General features: G+C 40.3%; 1 protein-coding gene and 1 long non-coding RNA gene across 2 annotated transcripts in view; both read right to left on the reverse strand.

The window, feature by feature from the left end:
- The window catches only part of LOC140225307 (uncharacterized), a 197936-nt gene that overhangs the window by 18820 nt on the left and 153616 nt on the right, over positions 1–25500 (reverse strand). The window lies entirely within an intron of this gene.
- Positions 147–25476, reverse strand: LOC140225207 (septin-2-like; the record flags this gene model as incomplete). The annotated part of the gene is given in 5 exon segments (XM_072303184.1): positions 147–483; positions 1352–1572; positions 3345–3472; positions 24600–24702; positions 25395–25476. Coding segments are annotated over 5 exon segments (871 nt in total), but the record flags the coding sequence as incomplete, so codon positions are not given.

The following is a 25500-nucleotide window of genomic DNA, read 5'->3' on the forward strand; positions in this document are numbered from 1 at the left end:
GTTGATGCAGTGTTTATTTCAATTTATATTTTCTACTGATTATTGCTTTAATGAAAATAGAGAGCTTTCCCTAGGTTTAGCACAGGACACTATCTTAAGTCAGTTTCCATTAGAGGCATCTGACATAGAGAAAAGATCAAGAGCTGTCATAGGAGGAAAAACTCAATGCAAGAACTCAACATTCTAGATAGGTAAAATTTAAGTAAAGTACCTGGAGTGTCAAATAGATTCATCAAGAAGGATTTTTGTTTGACGTCAGGTAAGACAAGCGTTACAGGCGTAGCTTTTATGCTGACACCTCTTTCAGATTCGGTGAAAAGGGTATCTGTATAACGTAGGTTTTTCTCATCTTTCAAGTCTTGGAATCTGGGATGCGTTTGACGGATCAAGCAATCGATGAGTGTAGTTTTGCCATGGTGAAGGTGACCAACAAGAGCTACATTACGGATCAAATCAGGCGTATCCATCATATCCGCTAAAAATCTGGTTTAAAAAAAAAAAAAAAAAAAATTATTACCTCATGTGGTATGGAAATTGACAGAAATAAATTTCATTTATTTAAGAGAGGAATCAGGACTTTGGGAGAATATCCAGACAACCTAAGAGTAATTTATTGAGGACCTAGATCTAAAAGTTCAAAAATACTTAAGTACCTAAATTCACAAAGCGATTTCCATGGTTTCCCCTTGGACTGTGGCAGGTATCAAAACTTACATCGATTTTCATTAGTTACATTCCGAAATAATTGTATGGGCAATAATTTAATCACATTTTTTTAAGTTCATGTGAAATAACAAGGAATTTTCTTTGATGTAGGCTACTCCTATTGTGTACGAAATCAGAGAAAATATGGAAGAAAATACGAAAAAAATGCCCCAGATTACAGGAAAGGGATTAAAATTTAGCACTTCACATGGTCTAAACTTGGTAAACTGAACTGAACTTCTTTTTGATAACCCAGTTATTCAATACTTCAGTATTCTAATCCAGTCAGAATTGAGTTTTTGAGAAAGAAAAGAAAAATTGACAAAAAGTGGTTTCTAAAAGGATATTGAATATGTAAGTGGTTATTGAGTTATTTTTCCAATTCAATGACAATGTTTCACAAATACAACAGAAACTTGGCCAAGCTTGAGCATCTTGGTTACTAACAGAGCCTACAATGAAATTTTTTTCAATCTCTTCTTAGTGGTTTTGATTGTTCGACTATTTCGATATCCGATGCAGCCCTTCCCACAAATTATTATATAATCAGGGTATTAATATAAGTTTAAAATGATGAATGATGGCATGCAGATTTATCTTTTTCCAATATTTTGATTCCATTTTAATAATGATTCTTATAACTTACTCCATGTTGTAGACAGTTTCTGGTAACTCTTGTTCTTTCAGTTGAAATTTTTTCTTTTTCACGGGCGCTACGAGTGGAACACTTAAAGCCTGCGTATCTTCTTCCTGCACTATTGTTTCAACTTCTGGCCCAAATACTTCTACTGCAGATGGATAGTACCGTTTATCTTCATGAAGCACAACAGCCATTGAGTTCTCATTCTCTTCATCTCTGTCTTCATCCTAGAGGTAAAACAAGATTAGAAAAAAATTGAGGATTCTAAGAAAGAAAATAAAATAGCAAGAAGGACGGACAAATTCCATCTTCTACCGGAAAAATGATTGCTGGAGCAATTACCTTGGCGCTACAAAGTTTGTTCTAAAAGAAGGACTCATGACAAAAAATTGGTTAAGGATTTGAAGAAAGAGAAAGGTAGATCCAGGAAAATATGTTCAATGCTCTAAGGGTTAGTAAAAAATTGTAATTCATCAGTTGGAAAAAGTACTTTTAGCGTTGTTCCATTGGCGATAAAATTGGGATTTAAAACTGGAACCGTTCTTTTTTCCCATAAACCTACTATAGATGGGCCGCGTTTAACAGAGAGGAACCAAGCCACATCAGCTATTGCCAAATTTTACTGGGCAATTTAATTTTTTATGAGAGAACGTTTCTATGGAAACCTTTGAAAATTTTAAGGAATTTGCTTCGTACTGTGGAGAAAATTCGCTGAAATTTGCACGAAAATCCGCACAACCGTTTTCGTGTAAGAAATTGAATTGCCAAATTACATAGGCTGTCCAAAAAGTACAAAGACTGGTTCCATAACTCAAAAACCAAGATAGCTAGAGGCTTGATCTTGGTCTCATTTAAAAGATCAACTCAATTTCTATCTATTGAGACCAAAATCAAAACTTTCGGTCAAGTATTTCAAAAGTTACAACACTGTTTGTAAAAAAAATATCTGGACCCCCTACCGTTTTTAATGACTATTTTCTCTTGCCGGGAACACTCTCTAAATTATTACTTAATGATCAGTGCACGGTTCTTTTGCAACTAATCATGGCAAAACCTAATTGATTTGGAAACACCGTCAAGCCGACGTCGTCCGACTACGGGTATAAGGGTTCAAAGTCCACGGAGAAAGAATCAACCGTCAGTCAGCCACCCCTAAAAAACCCGGGAAATTTTCGGCAGTTGTTGACAGTTCACAGTGCGTGCGTGGTCTACGCTGCAGATAGTGAGTGATTTTGTTTCTGTGTTCGAAATTTTTGATACCATCATGGAAAGAGATAAAGCAGTGGTATCAAAAATTTCGAACACAGAAACAAAATCACTCACTATCTGCAGCGTAGACCACGCACGCACTGTGAACTGTCAACAACTGCCGAAAATTTCCCGGGTTTTTTAGGGGTGGCTGACCGACGGTTGATTCTTTCCCCATGGACTTTGAACCCTTATACCCGTAGTCGGACGACGACGGCTTGACAGTGTTTCCAAATCAATTAGGTTTTGCCATGATTAGTTGCAAAAGAACCGTGCACTGATCATAGTAATAATTTAGAGAGTGTTCCTGGCAAGAGAAAATAGTCATTAAAAACGGTAGGGGTCCAGATATTTTTTTTACAAACAGTGTTGTAACTTTTGAAATACTTGATCGAAAGTTTTGATTTTGGTCTCAATCGATAGATATTGAGTTGATCTTTCAAATGAAACCAAGATCAAGCCTCTAGCTATCTTGGTTTTTGAGTTATGGAACCAGTCTCGGTACTTTTTGGACAGCCTATGTAAATTTGGCGATAGCTGATGTGGCTTGGTTCCTTTCTGTTTAACGGGGTCCAAATTCTATTGCCTTTAAAAACCAGCTGAGACCTAAATTTGACAGGAATAATTTGTTTTCTCTCACCTAAGAAGTTTGTTCCTTAAGTTAAGGCATGTTTTTTTCCAGGATGTCTACTCACATGAAAAATTACATTGCTTAAAAAAATAAGGGATTACCTACTTGAAATATACTTACATCATAATCTCGTCCATCATTCACTTCCATACGCTCTTCTTCTTCCTCCTCTTCTTCATCATCTGATTCCAATTCTGGACCAATATAGTTTCCAAATTCATCATACAAATCAGCGTCCATGATTAAAACTGTTAAACAATAGAATTACAGCTTTTAGTAAAATTCGGCGAGCAAAAATCAAGGGAGATAAACATTATTTTCAGTCACAGCACATGCAAAAATAAAATATAAATTGGAGTTTACACCAAAGTAGGGATTGAGAATATGACATGCAAATCCAGAGCAAAATCTAGACGACAGTGCATAAGACTGACTTGGTGGCTGCTCTGCACTACGCATAACAAAACTTCCTGATCAACTCTGATTAAACACGCAATTGCTCCGTGTGCGGTAGAAATGCATATTTTGCCCCTCATCACAACTCTTTGTATTACCTCTATGATATTGATTCGTCATAAGTATTTGTCTCATACAGGTTGAATTTGCAAATAAATCATTTTATAAGCTTCGGCTCAATGAAACACATATCTCATGGAACGCAATAGATGATTTGCTGTTATTACTTTAATTAAGAACAATAAATGTGACAACCAAGATGAAAGATCCCTTATCTTCCGACTTGTTAGTCAACTTATTTGGCATTTGGGAGAATCTCTGTCATCGACAAGCTCTCCATTTATGTTGAATCTTTTGATTGTGCTTGTAGCGGAACAAGCTACCTTTGAGCTTAAGAAGATTAGAAAAAAGATAAGATTAATTAATGAAGTAGTTTTAAAGTGTGCGACATGAGTTTTAGAGGAGTACTAGTGTTTTAACTAGCGCTGAAGAAGGCTATGCATCTACCTAGTCAAATGGTAAAGACAAATTTTTTTATATTGTATTGACGGGTTACAATTTAGTTGCCATCAACATTAGGATGCAGAGAATCACCATCATTTATGAAACCTGACTAGAAGGAAAAATCCCGAGCTGAATTTCTGATTTCACTCAGGGGAAAAACTAAGTGTTAGCCGGCGAAATCACGGAAAGACGCACACGGGAAGCACGTTTTGGGGTTTTCAACTCGATGGAAATACTACATAAGATAAAAAACTTTAAATAAATAATCAATCTAAGTGCAATGGAAAACTCAAAAGAGAGATAAAAACTTTCACAATTGATAAATTGAACTTACAAAGTTTAATATAACGATTAGAAACGTCTAAAAAACACAGGCAAACATCGATTTTGTAAACATAACCTTCAAAACAACGCGCTGCCCTTAGCGACACCTAGCGGATTTTTCCAATACTCACTTGTTTATCTATAACTTCTGCTAGAGTGCAATAGTGCACTTGTGATAAACTCAAAAAATTATGAGTAATTCATAGGGAGCACCCCCCCCCCCCCTCCCAAAAGGTAATCTTGTACAGGGTGTCCCATGAGTCCGTTCCCCCCCCCCCCCCCCCCCTCGTAGCTTTTGAACGGTTAGAGATAGAAAAAACGAAACTTTGGGGATGTTTCTATCTCAAAGGGGACCATCTTTAAGGGGGGTTCAAATTTTTGCCCCTCTCTCAGGGGTTGCGGGGGGGCCCCCAACTTTTTTTTTCTAATTGTAACCCCTATCTTGTGATACATTATTAGAAAGAACATAAAAAACTAAGAATTTTGGCGCAAACCGCAGCTCAATATCTAATTTTTGACCGAGTTATGATAGGTCAAAGGTCAAATTTGACCTATTTTCAAAAAATCATGACTCCGGTTCAAATTATCGTAGAGAAGAAAATAAAAAGGGCCAATAGAGCAAACTGTAAGCACTTTGAAGTAAAAATTACAGACATTACCTCTAACTAATTTTAGAGGGGGTTGGGACCCCTAAATAGGTACGTCAGTTCAAAGGTCATACAATTTTCCCGCGAAATGAACGAATATTCCCAACATTGCCTCAACATCACCACGGCAAGTTCAAAATTAGTTCAACGTTAAGTTTTCAAGTCCACCTATCTCGGGAAAAGTTAAAAAAAAAAACCAAATTTAAACCATCAAATTTAATCACCTTAGTTTTCGTTTTTTTAAAACTTTTCCCGAGATTGGACGACTTGAAAACGCACCGTTGAACTCATTTTGAACTTGCCGTGGTGATGTTGAGACAATGTAGGGGAAAATTCGCTCATTTCGCGGGAAAATTGTATGAACTTTACACTGACATATTTGAGGGTCCGAACCCCCCCTTAAAATTAGTTAGAGGTAATTTCTGTAATTTTTACTTAAAAGTGCTTACAATTTGCTACCTTTCACGTTTTATTTTCTTCGGGTTCAACTGTATGTCACAAGGGGGGGGGGGGGGGCAGCTCTTGGGCAGGACCTCTTGGTTGCAAGGGGGCCAAAAATTGGTCTGAAAAGCTCGTTTTTGACCAGATTTTGACTGTTTCTCGGCTCAGGAAGTCTGCCGAGGTCGGGACCGTGCGGAATCGACTCTACGCCTCCAAATACGTAGGATGCGACTGAAATCTCGATTTTTTTTTCTCAGTCCAAAATCGAGGAAAATCGACAGGCGTTACATGGAGTAAATTATTAGGGTCAAAATCGAAAGTTCACCGATCGAGCCGAAAGCAAGTTAGGCCGCTTGGAATTGACTAGCTGAGTTCGATTTTCGAGTCGGCAAAGTTCCGCGAGTCCCTCACTTCGAGCTATCCGCTGAAAACGCTCTAGAGAAAGAGTCAAAAATTGGTCCGAAAAGCTCGTGTTGACCAGTTTCTGACTGTTTCTCGGCTCAGGAAGTCTCGCCGAGAGTCAAGACCGTGCGGAATCGATTCTACGCCTCCAAATAACTAGGGTGCGACTGAAATCTCGAATTTTTTTTCTCACTCCAAAATCGAGGAAAATCGACAGGCGTTACATGGACTGAATTTTTAGGGTCAAAATTGAAAATTTTCCGATCGGGCCGAAACCAAGCTAGTCGGCTTGAAAATGACCCGCTGAGTGCGATTTCCGGTCGGAAAAGCTCCGCGAGTCCCTTGCTTCGAGCTATCCGCTAGAAACGCTCCAGAGAAAGAGTCAAAATTCGTCTGAAAAGCTCGATTTTGACCAGTTTTTGACTGTATCTCGGCTCAGGAAGTCTCGCCGAAAGTCAGGACCGTGCGGAATCGATTCTAAGCCTCCAAATACGTAGGATGCGACTGAAATCTCGAATTTTTTTTCTCAGTCTAAAATCGAGGAAAATCAACAGGGGTTACATGCACTAAATTTTTAGGGTCAAAGTCGAAAGTTCGCCGATCGAGGCCGAAACAAGGCAAGCTCGCTTGGAATTGACCCGCTGAGTGCGATTTTCAGTCGGAAAAGCTCCGCGAGTACCTCGCTTCGAGTTATCCGCTGAAAACGCTCCAGAGAAACGAGTCAAAAAAGTGTTCATAAAAGCTCGTTTTTGACCAGATTTTGACTGTTTTTCGGCAATCGGAAGTCTCGCCGACGGTCGGAAACTGTCGCGGAATCGATTCTACGCCTCCAACTACGTAGGATCCGACTGTAATCTCGAAATTTTTTTCTCAGTCCAAAATCGAGAAAAATTGACATGGGTTCCATGGACTAAATTTTTCGGGTCAAAATCGAAAGTTCGCCCATCGGGCCAAAACCAAGTAAGCTCGCTTGGAATTGACCCGCTGAGTGGGATTTTCTAGTCGGTTCCAGAGGGGGGACGGAAAAAGCTATTTTTGCATCAAGCTCTTTTAGTCCATGAAACCCCAGTCGATTTTTCCCGATTCATTCCGATGAAAGAAAATAATCCGAGATTAGTATCAAATCCCATGTAGGTACTTGGAGGCGTAGAATCGATTCCGCGTGGTCCCGAGGCTCGCCGGAGCTTCCTGAACCGAGAAACAGTAAAAAACGAGTGTTAATTTCTTGACGTTTCGGGCATGGTCGAATATCCGCGGTTATCCGCGATTGTCAAGTCTGATCGACTCGTGAAGCATTTTGGACCGGAAATTCGGACTCCTCGACTCATTTTATGGGGGACGAGCTTCATTTCAGCCCGATCTGAGAACTTTCGATTTTGACCCGAAAAGTAAAACCTGCATGGTTACCCGACAAACACAAAATTTCAACAACGAAGCTGCTGAGAGTAAGGTAAGTCTCTAAAGTATAGGAAATCTAAGTAGTCCTTGAACAATGAACTTTTTTACAGGTTTGTAGAATCTTTTGGGATTTTGCAGTGCTTCCGCAGGGCCGGATTTATACCCACTTGCCGCCCGTGGGCCGCCCCCTTTTCATTCGTTTTGAAATATCAATACAAACCATCAAGTGAACAAGCCGGAGTAGGAGGGGTGCATAAGACGTGTTTATTCGTGTTGGGCACATTTTTTTGCGAAAGCCCTGTCAACACTAGCCAAAGTTCACGGAACATAGCGCGAAAGTTAAGTTCCGTAAACCTACCTCTGTGTGGTCCAGGCCTTCCATTTATAAGAAATGAACGAAAAAATTATGAAAGAATAAATATGAATGTGGTTTAATAATTTTAATTTCCGCCACCGCGCTAACCGCACTGTTTTTGACGAAATGCATTAAGTATTCATGCAGTCTTGTAGGCACTATGAGTCTCACGCCAACCGCTGCTGACCGCACTGCGTTTGACGCAATGCGTGAAGTATTCGGGGAGTCTTGTAGGCGCTAAATGTGTTTCATGCTGACTGGCGCGGCGCGCGAAGGGCTTCTCCTTTTCAACTCAAATCCTCGTCATCATTGCTCTTTGCGCCGCGCCGCTCCAGGCCAAACTGCGTGTTTGGTTTCTCTCTCAACTATACCAATGAAAGGCGCTGTCTCTTGTATCGCTGAAAGACGAACAAATTCAACGCAAAAAATTCATTACTATATGTATACTTTAACTCTCAGGAAATGAGAGATTTTGTCGCCTTTTCTCGTTTTTAATTTTTTTTTCTGAATCCGTTTTTTTTTATACCTAAATTTGAAAATTTGCAAAATTTGCCGCCCCCTAAAATTGCCGCCATGGGCCGCGGCCCATGTGACCACCCCCTAAATCCGGCCCTGGATTAGGGGCTGGGGAGGAACATTTTGACGATGAAACTCCTAAGCCACGTACATCGTTTGCGGTATTCAAAAATCTCCGCTCCCATTTTACTTTTTGGCGGAGAGCAAAGCAATTTCATTCCTTGGATTTTCCACACAGTTTTCTTCACGCAGACGAAAAATCCCGGGGTTTTAAAAAATTGACGTTGAATGGTTTTCATGATAAAATAATGTATGACAGGAAGTCTGCAACGTTGCAAACTGAGATACGTGGCCTCGTAGTTTCACCGTCTATTTGGGTTCATTACTACGCAGATCGATGTTAATGTCAACCTGCGATAACTATGAGAGATGAACAAATTTTCACTTTGTGTGCGTCGTTTTTCCATCTTTTTAATCCATGAAATCAAGTCGATCGAATACATGCCCTCTCTTTACACGCACACTTCCTTTCATACTCTTTTTTTTAACCGAAAAATTCGCCTTCTGCTGCGTCTGCGGCAATTGTTGTTACGAGTATGCGGTGCGTGCTGGTTTCAGGTAGTTACATACTCGACTCTTTGAAGGCGTTTTGTGTGAGAGAGCAATTCGCCAAGTCTCCAACAGGGTGCGCCACTTGCGCACATAAAACGCCTTCAGAGAGTCGAGTATGTAATGACCTGAAACCAGCACGCACAACATATTCGTAACAACAATTGCTGCAGACGCAGCTGAAGGCGAATTGCTCTCGCACATAAAACGCCTTCAGAGATTCGTGTAAGTAATGACCTGAAACCAGCACGCACAACATATTCGTAACAACAATTGCCGCAGACGCAGCTGAAGACGAATTTTTCAGTTAAAAAAAAAGGTATGAAAGGAAGTGTGCGTGTAACGAGAGGGTATGTATGATCGACATGAATCGAACGAAAAATGAAAACGTGAACCGCTCTACACCGATTCAATGTACAAATAAATAAAAAATCGGATCAAAATCAGTGGAAAAGTTGCATTTACTATGAAAATCTCAAATCGCGTATTTCGAAAAAAGGATCAGTCAAGATTTTGATTTTTCGCAATTTTACGTGTACACGTACCATAGACTCGCACCCTGCAAACCATTTTTGGATACAATTTTGTCGCCTTTTTTTTTATCCTTTAGATAAAAAATCTCGGCAGATTTTGAATTTTCAGCAAAAAAAAGGACGATAGCCCCTGCGCATGAGTCTAAAGAATCATTCTAAACCCAAAAATCGGCAAAATTAAGAGAAATGAAAGCAGAATAGTGTTTGGAAAAAAACCTCACATTCGATACAGAAATCGGTCAAGGGTCAATTCCAAGCGAGCTTACTTGGTTCCGACCCTATCGGCGAAATTTCCATTTTGACCCGAAAAATTTAGTCCATGTTATCCGTGTCGATTTTTCTCGATTTGGGACGGAGAAAAATATTCGAGATTTCAGTCGCATCCTACGTTGCTGGAAGCGTAAAATCGATTCAGCACGGTCCCGACACTCTGCGAGGCTTCCTGAGTCGAGAAACAGTCATAAGCTGGTCAAAAAAGAAGCTTTTCTGACCACTTTTTGCCTGCTTCTCTGAAGCGTGTTCAGCGGCTAGCTCGAAGCGAGGGACACGCGGAGCTTTTCCGACTGGAAAATCCCACTCAGCGGGTCATTTCCAAGCGGCCGAGCTTGCTTTCGGCTCGATCGGCGAACTTTTGACTTTGACGCTAAAAATTCAGTCCATGTAACGCCTGTCGATTTTCCTCGATTTTGGACTGAGAAAAAAAATTTCGAGATTTCAGTCGCATCCTACGGAGTTGAAGGCGAAGAATCGATCCCGCACGGTCCCGACTCTCGGCGAGGCTTCCTGAGCTAAGAAACAGTCAAAAATTGGTCCAAAACTAGCTTTTCTGACCACTTTTTGTCTCTTTCTTCGGAGCGTTTTAAGCGGATAACTCGTAGCGAGGGACTCGAGGAGCTTTGCCGACTGGAAAATCCCACTCAAGCGGGTCAATTCCAAGCGAGCTTACTTGGTTCCGACCCGATCGGCGAACTATCGATTTTGACGCTAATAATTTAGTCCATGTAACCCCTGTCGATTTTTCTCGATTTGGGACTGAGAAAACATTTCAAGATTTCAGTCGCATCCTACGTAGTTGGTGGCGTAGAATCGATTCCGCACGGTCCCGACACTTGGCGAGGCTTCCTGAGCCGAAAAACAGTCAAAAACTGGTCAAAAACGGAGCTTTTCTGACCACTTTTTGACTCTTTGTCTGAGCGTTTTCAGCGGATAGCTCGAAGCGAGGGACTCGCGGAGCTTTCCAGACTGGAAAATCGCACTCAGCGGGTCAATTCCAAGCGAGCTTACTTGGTTCCGACCCGATCGGCGAACTATCGATTTTGACGCTAATAATTTAGTCCATGTAACCCCTGTCGATTTTTCTCGATTTGGGACTGAGAAAAAAATTTCAAGATTTCAGTCGCATCCTACGTTGCTGGAAGCGTAAAATCGATTCAGCACGGTCCCGACACTCTGCGAGGCTTCCTGAGTCGAGAAACAGTCATAAGCTGGTCAAAAAAGAAGCTTTTCTGACCACTTTTTGCCTGCTTCTCTGGAGCGTTTTCAGCGGGTAGCTCAAAGCCAGGGACTCGCGGAGCTTTCCAGACTCGAAAATCGAACTCAGCGGGTCAATTCCAAGCGAGCTCAGATCCAAAGGTGTCAACGTCACGAGATAATTGATAGGCTTGGAGGACAAGGCGCACATGGCGCACAAGTGCAGTTTCTGCTACTTCGAGAAATACGTGTTTGAAGTTTCGAAATTATACATGGATTCTTATGGCGGAATAAAAGTTCAAACTGACATTTTGATGCTTAAAAATTGGCATTTTGGAGCGAATTTTTCACAGAATATGCATCAAGACTAGTTTTACTTGAAATTAAAACTATCTCAATTTTTTTAAGAACTGCTTATTGTATGCGCCTTGTTATCTCTGAATTATTTATCAGTGTATAAGTCGCAGGGAGTCAGCAATCGCCGGCAATTTGCAAGCTCCGTACTTGTCAATTCGTCAAATTGTTTTTACGATAACATCGATATAGTAAAGATTTCTTTACGCCTTCAAATCCAGCGATACTCGCCGCTTTGCCAAGGAGTTAGTTTAGTTGCTTAACCGAACCTAACACAGATTATTGATGGCATTTCACGAACTCGCGAGTGTGCTAGCTGGCACCATGTATCCAAGAAGAAGGGGCTAACGTATGTTTGAATTCAAAGCATAATAATCCCTACTTCCAATCTCGTTTTTTCACTTTAAAACGATTAAATTTGTTGATTAAACACGAATAGATTGCAATTTGCCGGCGATTGCTAATTGCCTGCAACATATATACCTGAGAATTTTTGTGAAGAAATTAATGAGAAAAAAAAATTACTGACTGAACAATCATAATCACTGCCTGTGGAAATGTTAATTAAACGATACTAAAGCACTTTATAGATGGTGAAAGTGCAGAAGTGCGAATCTCGGAAAACACGATTTTCCAGGAGAGTAAAAAAACTGTCTGCATTCCTCTTTATTGTCGGCAGAAGGGATTAACCTTCTACCCTTCTTATTAATAATTCTTGAGGATGGCAAGAATAAGATGTTTTTTCAAACTCCATCAGCAGTTTCAATAATTTCTCGAACTGTTAGAAAATACGGCAGAAATGCCGAGATTCGCGTTTTTGGCACTAAGAATCGACCCTTCATCAGTAGATTCGCATTTTTGCACTTGGTGTTTTAAACTTGTTGGTGGATTTGGATCATTTAAAGACGGAAAAAAGGGTTTCACACTTAAATTTCCTTATCAGATAAGATTTAGTTGGTCATCGATGCTCCATTAATCCATGCTTTACGCTTTCCTAATGGACCAGTGGACAAAGTACTTTTTCTTCAATTATGATTATTCACAGTTAATCAAAGAAAACTCATTTTATCCGTGCGAAACTATTTAAATTCACGACCGCTTTTGAGTGAGTTGCGATCTTGTAAACGGCGACTCTTTCAGTTTCACTTCAGAATACGATGACCGAACCAAGGGACTTAAAATACACAATCTGATCCAGCCGCCTGCGCTCTCTTCATTTAAAAAGGACGTAGATACCAAAAACAATCTTAATATTATTTCAAAATAATATTCCTCGGCATTTTCCCAATATGCAACTCGATTTAAACACCCAAAATTATGAACTTTTTGGTCAACATCATTGTACAAGGCCACTCATAATGGATACAGAAGAGCGCCTTCAAATCAATCCGTAAACTTAATGTAAAATTCTGATACCACTATTCGTGCGTCACGGCAGTCATTTTGCATACCCGGCCATTTGAAGGCGTCTCGTTGACTTCAGGCAAACTGGTCAAAAACGAGTGTTTCTGGCCACTTTTTGAGTTTTCTTTGGATCGTCTTCCGCGGATAGCTCGAAGCGAGGGACTCGCGGAGCTTTCCGACTGGAAAATCGCACTCAGCGGGTCAATTCCAAGCGAGCTACTTGGTTTCGACCCGATCGGCGAACTTTCGATTTTGACGCTAAAAATTTAGTCCAAGTAATCCTAGTCGATTTTCCTCGATTTTGGACTGAGAAAAAAATGTCGAGATACAGTCGCATCCTACGCATTTTGAGGCGTAGAATCAATTCCGCACGGTCCGACTCTCGGCGAGGCTCCTGAGCCGAGAAACAGTCAGAAACTGGTCAAAAACCAGCTTTTCAGACCGATTTTTTACTCTTTCTCTAGAGCGTTTTCAGCGGAAAGCTCGAAGCGAGGGACTCGCGGAGCTTTACCGAATGGAAAATCGCACTCAGCGGGTCATTTCCAAGCGACCTTACTTGGTTTCTGCCCGATCGGCGAATTTTCGATTTTGATGCTAAAAATTTGGTCCATGTAACCCCTGTCGATTTTCTCGATTTGGGACTCAGAAAAAAATTCCAAGATTTCAGTCGCATCCTAATTATTTGGAGGCGTAGAATCGATTTCGCACGGTCTCGACTCTCGGCGAGACTTCCTGAGCCTAGAAACAGAATAAAACTGGTCAAACACGAGCTTTTCAGACCAATTTTTTACTCTTTCTCTGGAGCGTGTTTAGCGAATAGCTCGAAGCGAGGGACTCGCGGAGCTTTTTCGACTGGAGAATCGCACTCAGCGGGTCATTTCCAAGCGGCATAACTTGCTTCCGGCTCGATCGGCGAACTTTCGATTTTGACGCTTAAAATTTAGTTAATGTAACGACTGTTCATTTTACTCGATTTTGGACTGAGAAAAATAATTCGAGATTTCAGTCGCATTCTACGTTGCTGGAAGCGTAGAATCGATTCAGCACGGTCCTAACTCTTGGCGAGGCTTCCTGAACCGAGAAACAGTAAAAAACTAGTCAAAAACGAGCTTTTCTGACCACTTTTTGACTCTTTCTCTGGAGCGTATTCAGCGGCTAGCTCGAAACAAGGGACTTGCGGAGCTATTCCGACTGGAAAATCGCACTCGGCGGGTCAATTCCAAGCGAGCTTACTTGGTTTCGGCCCGATCAGCGAACTTTTGATTTTGACGCTAAAAAATTTAGTCCATGTAACCCCTGTAGATTTTTCTCCATTTGGGACTGAGAAAAAAATTTCGAGTTATCGGTCGCTTCCCACGTAGTTGGAGGCGTAGAATCAATTCCGCACGGTCCCGACTCTCGGCGAGGCTCTCTGAGCCGAGAAACAGTCAGAAACTGGTCAAAAACGAGCATTTCCGACCACTTTTTGACTCTTTCTCTGGAGCGTTTTCAGCGGATAGCTCGAACCGAGGGAGTCGCGGACCTTTTCCGACTCGAAAATCGCACTCAGCGGGTCAATTCAAAGTTACCTTACTTGGTGTTGGTCCGATTGGCGAACTTTTGATTTTGTCGAGCCGAGAACCAGTCAAAAACAGGTCAAAAATGAGCATTTTTGACCACTTTTTGATCCTTTCTCTTGAGCGTTTCCAGCAGATAGCTCTAAGCGAGGGACTCGCGGAGCTTTCCGGACTCGAAAATCGCACTCAGCGGGTCATTCCGAGCGACCTTACTGGTTTCTGCCCGATCTGCGAATTTTCGATTTTGATGCTAAAAATTTAGTCCATGTAACCCCTGTCGATTTTTCTCGATTTACAGCGGATAGCTCGAAGCGAGGGACTCGCGGAGCTTTTCCGACTGGAGAATCGAACTCAGCGGGTCATTTCGAAGCGGCATAACTTGCTTCCGGCTCGATCGGCGAACTTTCGATTTTGACGCTTAAAATTTAGTTAATGTAACGACTGTTCATTTTACTCGATTTTGGACTGAGAAAAATAATTCGAGATTTCAGTCGCATTCTACGTTGCTGGAAGCGTAGAATCGATTCAGCACGGTCCTAACTCTTGGCGAGGCTTCCTGAACCGAGAAACAGTAAAAAACTAGTCAAAAACGAGCTTTTCTGACCACTTTTTGACTCTTTCTCTGGAGCGTATTCATCGGCTAGCTCGAAACAAGGGACTTGCGGAGCTATTCCGACTGGAAAATCCCACTCGGCGGGTCAATTCCAAGCGAGCTTACTTGGTTTCGGCCCGATCAGCGAACTTTTGATTTTGACGCTAAAAAATTTAGTCCATGTAACCCCTGTAGATTTTTCTCCATTTGGGACTGAGAAAAAAATTTCGAGATATCGGTCGCATCCTACGCATTTTGAGGCGTAGAATCAATTCCGCACGGTCCCGACTCTCGGCCAGGCTCTCTGAGCCGAGAAACAGTCAGAAACTGGTCAAAAACGAGCATTTCCGACCACTTTTTGACTCTTTCTCTGGAGCGTTTTCAGCGGATAACTCAAAGCGAGGGACTCGCGGAGCTTCTCCGACTCGAAAATCGCACTCAGCGGGTCAATTCAAAGTTACCTTACTTGGTGTTGGTCCGATTGGCGAACTTTTGATTTGGTCGAGCCGAGAACCAGTCAAAAACAGGTCAAAAATGAGCATTTCTGACCACTTTTTGATCCTTTCTCTTGAGCGTTTCCAGCAGATAGCTCTAAGCGAGGGACTCGTGGAGCTTTCCGGACTCGAAAATCGCACTCAGCGGGTCATTTCCGAGCGACCTTACTTGGTTTCTGCCCGATCTGCGAATTTTCGATTTTGATGCTAAAAATTTAGTCCATGTAACCCCTGTCGATTTTTCTCGATTTACAGCGGATAGCTCGAAGCGAGGGACTCGCGGAGCTTTTCCAACTTGAAAATCGAACTCAGCGGGTCAATTCCAAGCGAGCTCCGATCCAAAGGAGTCAACGTCACGAGATAATCGATAGGCTTGGAGGACAAGGCGCACATGGCGCACAAGTGCAGTTTCTCCTATTTCAAGAAATACGTGTTTGAAGTTTCGAAATTATACATGAATCCTTATGGCGGAATAAAAGTTCAAAGTGACATTTTGATGCTTAAAAATTGGAGTTTGGGAGCGAATATTTCACGGAACATGCATCAAGACTAGTTTTACTTGAAATTAAAACTGGCGGTACATGGACTAAATTTTTAGCGTCAAAATCGAAAGTTCGCCAATCGAGCCGAGAGCAAGCTTGGCCGATTGGAAATGACCCGCTGAGTGCGATTTTCCAGTCGGAAAAGCTCCGGAAGTTCCTCGCTTTGAGCTATCCGCTGAAACGCTCCAGAGAAAGAGTCAAAAATTGGGCTGAAAAACTCGTTTTTGACCAGTTTATGACCTTTTCCCGGCTCAGGAAGTCTCGCCAAGAGTCGAGACCGTGCGGAATCGATTCTACGCCTCCAAATACGAAGGATGCGACTGAAATCCCGAAATTTTTTTCTCAGTCCAAAAAAGAGAAAAATCGACATATGGATTACATCGACTAAATTTTTCGGGTCAAAGGCGAATGTTCGCGGATCGGGCCGAAACCAAGGAAGCTCGCTTGGAATTGACCCGCTCAATGCGATTTTCCAGTCGGAAAAGCTCCACGAGTACCTCGCTTAGAGCTATCCGCTTAAAACGCTCTAGAGAACGAGTCAAAAAGTGATCAGAAAAGCTCGTTTTTGACCAGATTTTGACTGTTTCTCGGCTTCGGAAGTCTTGCCGAGAATCGGAACTGTGCGTTTGCGGTATTCAAAAATCTCCGCTCCCATTTTACTTTTTGGCGGAGAGCAAAGCAATTTCATTTCTTGGATTTTCCACACAGTTTTCTACACGCTGACGAAAAATCCCGGGGTTTTAAAAAATTGACGTTGAATGGTTTTCATAATAAAATAATGTATGACAGGAAGTCTGCAACGTTACAAACTGAGATACGTGGCCTCTTAGTTTCACCGTCTATTTGGGTTCATTACTACGCAGATCGATGTTAATGTCAACCTGCGATAACTATGAGAGATGAACAAATTTTCACTTTGTGTGCGTCGCTTTTCCATCTTTTTAATCCATAAAATCGAAAAAAAAAAAAAAAAAAAAAAAAAAAAAAAAAAAAAAAACGTTTACCATCCAATTTTTGTTGTTACAGAGAAGTTACTTCTTGGCAGCCCATGTTTTGCCGTTACGCATAAAATCAACCACGTTTAATAGAGATACATCTAGTCGCTTTCAGTTTGAACCAGGCTTCAGGTTTGAAGTTTCATTTATTCATAAAACTTAGGTAATGTTAAATGTGTAGTTTAACGTGCTTTCAGGCTTAAAAATGTTTTCTCGACTTTGAATTTTAGCCAGGACAGGATGTAAGACTATTTGTATTAAACAACCTCAAACTCTTCTCTTTTCAAAATGCGGCATAGTAACTGGTAAGTTCCTGCTGAACTTGGTCGAATTCGTTGCTCCTACGGCGTAAGGGTGTATCTCAAATTCCGCATGAGTCCCAGCACAGTGGTTTTGAAGCAAAAAACAATGCGACAAAAATGAACCCAAAAATGGTTTGCCCGGGGTGAGTCCATGGTACGTGCACACTTAAAATCGCGAAAAAATCAAAATCTTGGCTAGTGCTATTTTCGAAATACGCGCTTTGAAATTTTCATAGTAAATGGAACTTTTCTACTGCTCTTGATCCACTTTTTATTTATTTGTACATTGAATCGGTGTTGATCGGTTCACGTTCTTATTTTTTGTTCGAATCAAGTCGATCGAATACATGCCCTCTCTTTACACGCACACTTCCTTTCATACTCTTTTTTTTAACCGAAAAATTCGCCTTCTGCTGCGTCTGCGGCAATTGTTGTTACGAGTATGCGGTGCGTGCTGGTTTCAGGTAGTTACATACTCGACTCTTTGAAGGCGTTTTGTGTGCGAGAGCAATTCGCCAAGTCTCCAGCAGGGTGCGCCACTTGCGCACATAAAACGCCTTCAGAGAGTCGAGTATGTAATGACCTGAAACCAGCACGCACAACATATTCGTAACAACAATTGCCGCAGACGCAGCTTAAGGCGAATTGCTCTCGCACATAAAACGCCTTCAGAGATTCGTGTAAGTAATGACCTGAAACCAGCACGCACAACATATTCGTAACAACAATTGCCGCAGACGCAGCTGAAGACGAATTTTTCGGTTAAAAAAAAAGGGTATGAAAGGAAGTGTGCGTGTAACGAGAGGGTCTGTATGAGCGACATGAATCGAAAGAAAAATGAAAACGTTAACCGATCAACACCGATTCAGTGTACAAATAAATAAAAAATCGGATCAAAATCAGTGGAAAAGTTGCATATACTATGAAAATCTCAAATCGCGTATTTCGAAAAAAGGATCAGCCAAGATTTTGATTTTTAGCAATTTTACGTGTACACGTACCATAGACTCGCCCCCTGCAAACCATTTTTGGATACAGTTTTGTCGCCTTTTTTTTATCTTTTAGATAAAAAATCTCGGCAGATTTTGAATTTTCAGCAAAAAAAAAGGACGATAGCCCCTGCGCATGAGTCTAAAGAATCATTCTAAACCCAAAAAACGGCAAAATTAAGAGAAATGAAAGCAGAATAGTGTTTGGAAAAAAACCTTACATTCAATACAGAAATCGGTCAAGGGTCGATTCCAAGCGAGCTTACTTGGTTCCGACCCTATCGGCGAAATTTCCATTTTGACCCGAAAAATTTAGTCCATGTTATCCGTGTCGATTTTTCTTGATTTGGGACGGAGAAAAATATTCGAGATTTCAGTTGCATTCTACGTTGCTGGAAGCGTAGAATCGATTCCGCACGGTCCCGACTCTCGGCGAGGCTTCCTGAGCCGAGAAACAGTAAAAAACTGGTCAAAAACGAGCTTTTCAGACCAATTTTTGACTCTTTCTCTGAAGCGTGTTCAGCGGCTAGCTCGAAGCGAGGGACTCGCGGAGCTTTTCCGACTGGAAAATCCCACTCAGCGTGTCATTTCCAAGCGGCCGAGCTTGCTTTCGGCTCGATCGGCGAACTTTTCATTTTGACGCTAAAAATTCAGTCCATGTAACGCCTGTCGATTTTCCTCGATTTTGGACTGAGAAAAAAAATTCGAGATTTCAGTCGCATCGTGATTATTTGGAGGCGTAGAATCGATTTTGCACGGTCCCGACTCTCGGCGAGACTTCCTGAGCCTAGAAACAGACAAAAACTGGTCAAAAACGAGCATTTCCGACCACTTTTTGACTCTTTCTCTTGAGCGTTTTAAGCGGAAAGCTCGAAGCGAGGGACTCGCGGAGCTTTACCGAATGGAAAATCGCACTCAGCGGGTCATTTCCAAGCCGACTAGCTTGGTTTTGGCGCGATCGGAGAACTCTCGATTTTGACCCTAAAAATTTAGTCCATGTAACCCTGTCGATTTTACTCAATTTATGACTGAGAAAAAAATGTCGAGATCAGTCGCATCCTACGGTGTTGGAGGCGTAGAATCGAATGCGCATGGTCTTGACTCTTGGCGAGGCTTCCTGAGCCGAGAAACAGTCAAAACCTGGTCAAAAACGAGTGTTTCTGACGACTTTTTGACTGAGTCTCTGCAGCGTTTTCAGCGGATAGCTTGAAGCGAGGGACTCGCGGAGCTTTTTCGACCGGAAAATCGCACTCAGCGGGTCATTTTCAAGCCGACTAGCTTGGTTTCGGCCCGATCGGAAAATTTTCGATTTTGACCCTAAAAATTTAATCCATGTAACCCAAAAATGCGTTTTTCGTCGGTAGCGTCGTCCAGCGGACTATTGGAGCTTTTACGACCGGAAAACCCGACTCAGCGGGTCTTATTCAAGCGAACTAGCTTGCTTTCGGCGCGATGGGAGATCTTTCGATTTTGACCCTAAAAATTTAGTCCATGTAACCCCTGTCTATTTTTCTCGATTTTGGACGAGGAAAAAAATTTAGAGATTACAGTCAAAACCTATGTTGTTTAAAGCGCTGATTCGATTGCGCATGGTCCCGAGGCTCAACGAGGCCTCCTGAGCCGAGAAACCTTCAAAAACGAGCGTTTTTGACTGTGTAGCAAAATGCGTTTCTCGTTGGTAGCGCCGTCCAGCGGACTCGTTGAGCTATTCCGACTGGAAAATCCGGCTCAGCGGGTCATTTCCCATAGATTTCATAGATGATCATCATCTTCTAAAAATTATAAAATTGGAAGAAATGTTATTTCATAATGATTCTTTGGAAAAATGCAGGTGACCAGTGAATCGAGACAAAAATACTGACAGAATGAGCACTGAGTGTTCATTATAAATTGCTCATATGATGAGAAAAATATGCTCAAGTTTACCGCAGAGAGGATTTCCTTATGAATTGATAAAGAAAATACGAGTAATGCTTGTTTAAAAGGAGAAAATATTATTTCATAAAAAAAGAAGTCACCTACATCGAGCAGAAACCCGCTTTCATTCAGCTATTTTATTCTTGATTCAAAATAAAATTTTCTTAACGGCGTACTCGGGAATTTTTCTGCGCAAATCGAGTCACTTTTTTCTCTAATGAAATTCGAAAATTATGCTAAACTTTATTAAATACGGATGCGAAGGATGCTAAGTGAGTTTTTGGACTACCGCTCTCTTTTGGTGCCGAAGAATCTTGATTTATTTTGCGAGGAAGGCTCCGTACTCCTAAAGAATGCCCGTCATTCTTCATGCGGTGGAGCGCCTTCAATTTCGTATGATACTGTGCAATACCTCTGTCGCGAAATAGTTGCATGAGGCGCCGTGAAGCGGCGGGCGGCCGGCCAGCGCGAAACACGCATTGGCGCCAAGGTAGATTTACACAGGTATGGAAAAGTTGAAAATTTCCCATGAGCCTCAGTACGTGTCACATGACCTCGTGACGTAGGTTAAGGGGCCCGTTTTTTAATTAAATTACAATCAAATTAACATTCAAACGTTTGTGCGTTTAAACGCTAATATTAATATCGCATAACCAAAATTGTGCAAAAAATCCCACAAAATTTTGACAAACGATAAACCGAACATAATAAATCAAAATAATCAAAACATCCAAAATGGCTGACGTTAAGGGGCCGCTGGAGAGCCAATCAGAGGCCAGTTGTTTAGTTCTGTCCATACCTGTGTAAATCTACCTTGCATTGGCGCCTACAAACCTAACGGGGATACTTCACGCAGTGCGTGATGCGTGAAGTATCCCTGTTAGGTTTGTAGGCGCCAGTGCGCGTTTCGCGCTGGCAGCGCCGCTCCACTCTGTGTTAGGTTCTTATACATATTTAAACTCGTGAAATGTTTACACACTCAGCATGGATTATTCTCATTTAAAATGATGATTGCTCCAACTAACTACGGGCGAGCTTGATGGCAAATTGAGTTTTTCAGAGTATCCGAAGCACTGAACCTAACGTAGTTACAAGTCACTATTCTTCTAGTCATTGTTCTAAGTATGCTTGTACTTTTTCTCAAATTTGTCTATGTATTGTTGTCTGTGTGGTAAATGCCTCTCTTCAAGCAGTGCGGCGATATTTTCTTCACTTACTCGCAATAGATAGGTAAAATGAATTCGAGACACTTTTCCCCGACCAACAACTCAGATGCAAATAAATAGGATTTTTGTAACTATGCATATGCAATTAAAGTGTCCACATTAATAGACATACAAAAGCCTTAGTTCACTCTATTGCACTCATATGAAAGCATGTTAGAATGTCAGAGACACTATCAATTTCTGATTCTTTGAATACGTCTTTCCATTCTACTTCCTCAAATGAAGCTGGATGATTTTGTCGTGTATCTTTTTATTCTGTTGCAAAGAAGCATTTATTTTCATATCCAAGTCAGTGGAGTGGCGTGAATTGCGATGTATCGATTGTTATGCCATTTAAACCTATAGAAAAGGATCGATAAACAGGGTGTTCGCAGCGAACACCTTAATAATCGATTCTTTATCATAGGTTTAAATGGCATAACAATCGATACATCGCAATTCACGCCACGCTACTGGTCCAAGTACTTTGATTCTTAGGGGAGAGCATATATCGACGGTGAAACTACCAAACCACGTAGAAAAAACGTAGAATAATTTGCAATTAGTAGAAAACAACTGATGTGGTTTTATGGGGCTGCATTCACAACTGTAAGAAATATTACAAGCATCGAAATGTCCAACAAGAAAAATCGAAAACCATCAGACCACAACAATGCATGAATGAAATGAATGTCCGGGGAAATTTTGGGTCGAAGGGCTGTTGGGACCGATCTACACCCCCCCCCCCCCTTCCTTAGTCTTGTACGGATACTCATTGGAGCTCAACATTTTTTACTGTAAATAAAGTATTTGAACCTTTTCACCTTGTTTCCCTGCAAAATAGGGTGGATCCAGCACTTCTTTACTACCTTCCTTTCAACTTTAGAGAGTGTAAAGAAAAGGAAGTGCAGCTATTCAATAAAATATTAAAACGTCACGCATGTGATTATGTAAACTGAGTAAAATATAAAAGTAATGGAAGATTGAACTTTTTTTACGAATAAGTTGTGACTGTCCACAGAAAAAGATGCCTTAATCCAGGAAATCTCAAAGCTTATTTTTCAAATCTTATTTTTTAAAGTAAGGAATGAGAACTATTAATGTTTCTTTTATAGTGCTCACATTCTTCCTTTTCCGCCCGATGTGAATTAATTAGAACTATTGAATAGAACTATTATTATTCTAATTGAAATAGAAAAGTCTAATAAATGGTCCAGAATATTCTTGAATATTATAGTCAAATTGAATAGGACTGTTAATATTTAAAAAAATGTAACAAACGCGGTCATCAAAAATAAAAAGTTATCACGTTACAAACATTTTCGAAGAGTTTCATTCTTTTCTCTTATTTTTTTAAAGTCAGCAATTCTTCAAGAAAAAATGAAGAGAGAAAATTTTAAAGAAGGTGAATTGTATTAAATTATTTTTAAAAAGATTAAAAATGAATATAAGATGGGAAAGAAAAAAAATATAAACATAAAAAAAGTGACGACAGTAACACGCGTATTTCTTTTTTGCTCCAAATTCATCTTTTTGGGTTCAAAAAATCTTAACCCATCAGGTCTCACGCATATTCACTATCACAATAATGGTGAGAGCCTAAGTCAATGACTTATATACTGTAAATTTGCCCAAAGGAGACATAAGCCCCGATGGTTAAGTAGGTAGGGTGTTAGGATCATAAACTGTAGGTCCCAGGTTCAAAGCCCAATAGGTAGGCCAAAATTTGCAGGTCGGCACTTGCCATGTCCAATCTTCGGCACTTGCAGATATGCAATTGAATAATTCTTTTCATCAAAAATTCGATATATTAATCCATTTTTTGCAATTATTGATTAATAATGATTTCATCATTAAAATACATGAGTGAACGAGAATGAGTTAAAAGAGTAACAAACAAGAAAAATCTTTGAAACTTTTTATTCTGTAAGTCGTACGTCACTTACATACAATATTGATATATTTATTGTTTAATAAATAAAAAAAATTTAACCTAACTACCGAAAGACTAAGAAAACGAAGAGTCAAAATTAACTAGGTAGGATAAATTATTGATCGAGGAATACTTACTTTGGCTTGATTTAAGTTTGTAAAAAAGAGGATGGAAAGATACATTTTCGTGTACCAAACAGTATACAATTATCTTCTAAAATAAGGACGTGCAAATACAATTTTATGTCCTTCCAATAGCAGACAATCAAAGCGACATAATACCTGCAGGATTCTAGAGTTATCTAAATGGAAAAAAAATCACTCAATGATTGCTTTTGAGCAACTTGCAGATAAATTACTGTGAGATCAGACACTTTGTTGCATGGCTGACATTGGGGCGAAACTACACTTACAGATGAGCCCGAGAAAACGATGAGTTATACAGACTAACAGAGTTCATCGCGAAGTGCGGCTACAGCCCTACCTATATCAGGAAGGCAAGGATTTGCAAGATAGAGGAAGGAACTCTACAGAGAGATTATGGGTATCAATTTGTTTTCAGAGCCTATACATGATACGGTGTACTACCGATTGTAATTGACTGTGGTTGAACTGATTTTGGCCAATGCGGCATGACTTGATTCTTAGTTATTTTAATTTTCAGTTCGCCATTATGACTTCCGAACTGCAATTTTTTGCAGTTTAACTCTTGAACCGGAAAAATATATCATCTCTGTTACCCAAATCTGCAGGAAACAGGAAGTCGCTGATAGGTGCGATAGGCGGCTTTCTGTTTAAATCATCCATTTATTACTGAATGTTTTGCATGCATTTCAATCATCTAAAAAATCAATGTCATAGTCATGCATTGAAATATAGCCTGTGATGTGATTGAGTCTGTCCTTAAGACCTTCAATTGGGCTGTTATCCTCAACCTTAAACCTGTTTATTACAAAACTCATGATGGCTAAGAGGATGCGGGTACCTAATCTAAAGTTTCTTTGGCATGAAGTTCATATGAGGCTGGATTAGAGCGAAGTATTGCCTAACATTTAAAAGAAGGAAACACAGCCTTAAGATTTGAAACATATTTTGAACAATAGGTAATGTTTCTTTAAGAACTAAAACACTTAAATATAATTAGATGAAACCCTGAGGCGTTTGTGCGTTAAAATTACACAACTGTTGTACCTGTCCACGGAAGAAATAATGGAGTCTTGAGCCGGAATTTTAACACGCACCTTGAAATCTAAAGTAACTCAATGACAGCCGGAGGTTTGGCTACTTTCCCATTTACAATCAGAAAAAACTGCACACTAAAAGAAACATTTACGTACACTGGCCATGTGATGAGAGAAATATAAAGACCCAATTTCAAAGGTATTTTACAACAAGCAAACAGAGCTTTCGACAAATATCGATTACACATTTATGATACTTTCACGATTCTCTTGAGATGATGTAAAGATGTCATCGTTACTTTTCCCAGATGATTTCAATTGCTGCTGCATCTGTGACAACATTTCTTGCATTCTTCTTATCTGTAAAAAAAATAAATAAATAAATAAATATAAATAAAATAAAAAATATAACAAGCAACAAAAATTGATGGAACTATAGGAATTATTGGTAAAGATATACCTACTTACTTTCTGAAGAGAAAAGCAAAAGTCGAAAATTTGTCAGACTTTAAACTACTGAAACACTCTTCTAGCACAGATAAGTACACAACAATAAGGTGAGAATTTGTATTTTACATTTTATCATGGTTGACATTCTCAAGCTGAAGAAATTATGGTTAGATCTCACCTTCCGGCCAAAGTATCACAAGCGCCGCTTTGCCAACTTTTCAGGAGACATAAAAAACTGATTTGCGACTGCATTTCAGCACCTATTTTATTTTTTTGAAGGAAAACAAATCATTCCATGTAATTTTCAGAGTTTTATTCATACAGAGAAGAAAAATCAAGGAAGTTTTAAAGAATTTAACTTCCGTAGTTTTCCATTTAAAAAATGAAATATGACACAAAGTTTACATTGCCGCAAATCAAGACCTATTTTGGGAGAAAAAAGGATTGTTGATAATGGAAGGTCAAATTCCAAAAAATGAAAAAAGCCAAAAACTTCATGCATTGTGACTTATTGTCTTGAGCTAAACAAAGTCACCAGCCCCAAAACAATTTGATTTACATGGATTCTACTGCTCAATGACAGAGAGAATAAAAAGTCATACCTCTTCATCCTTCTGAAGTAAGAGACGATCGGTTTCCGTGATCACACCCTCAAATTGTGGCCCAGAGTCTCGCTTCAGTTTCCTACAGAGAAAGAAAAATAAATAT

This window comes from Bemisia tabaci, chromosome 8 (genome assembly GCF_918797505.1).
Source record: "Bemisia tabaci chromosome 8, PGI_BMITA_v3".
Classification (NCBI taxonomy): domain Eukaryota; kingdom Metazoa; phylum Arthropoda; class Insecta; order Hemiptera; family Aleyrodidae; genus Bemisia; species Bemisia tabaci.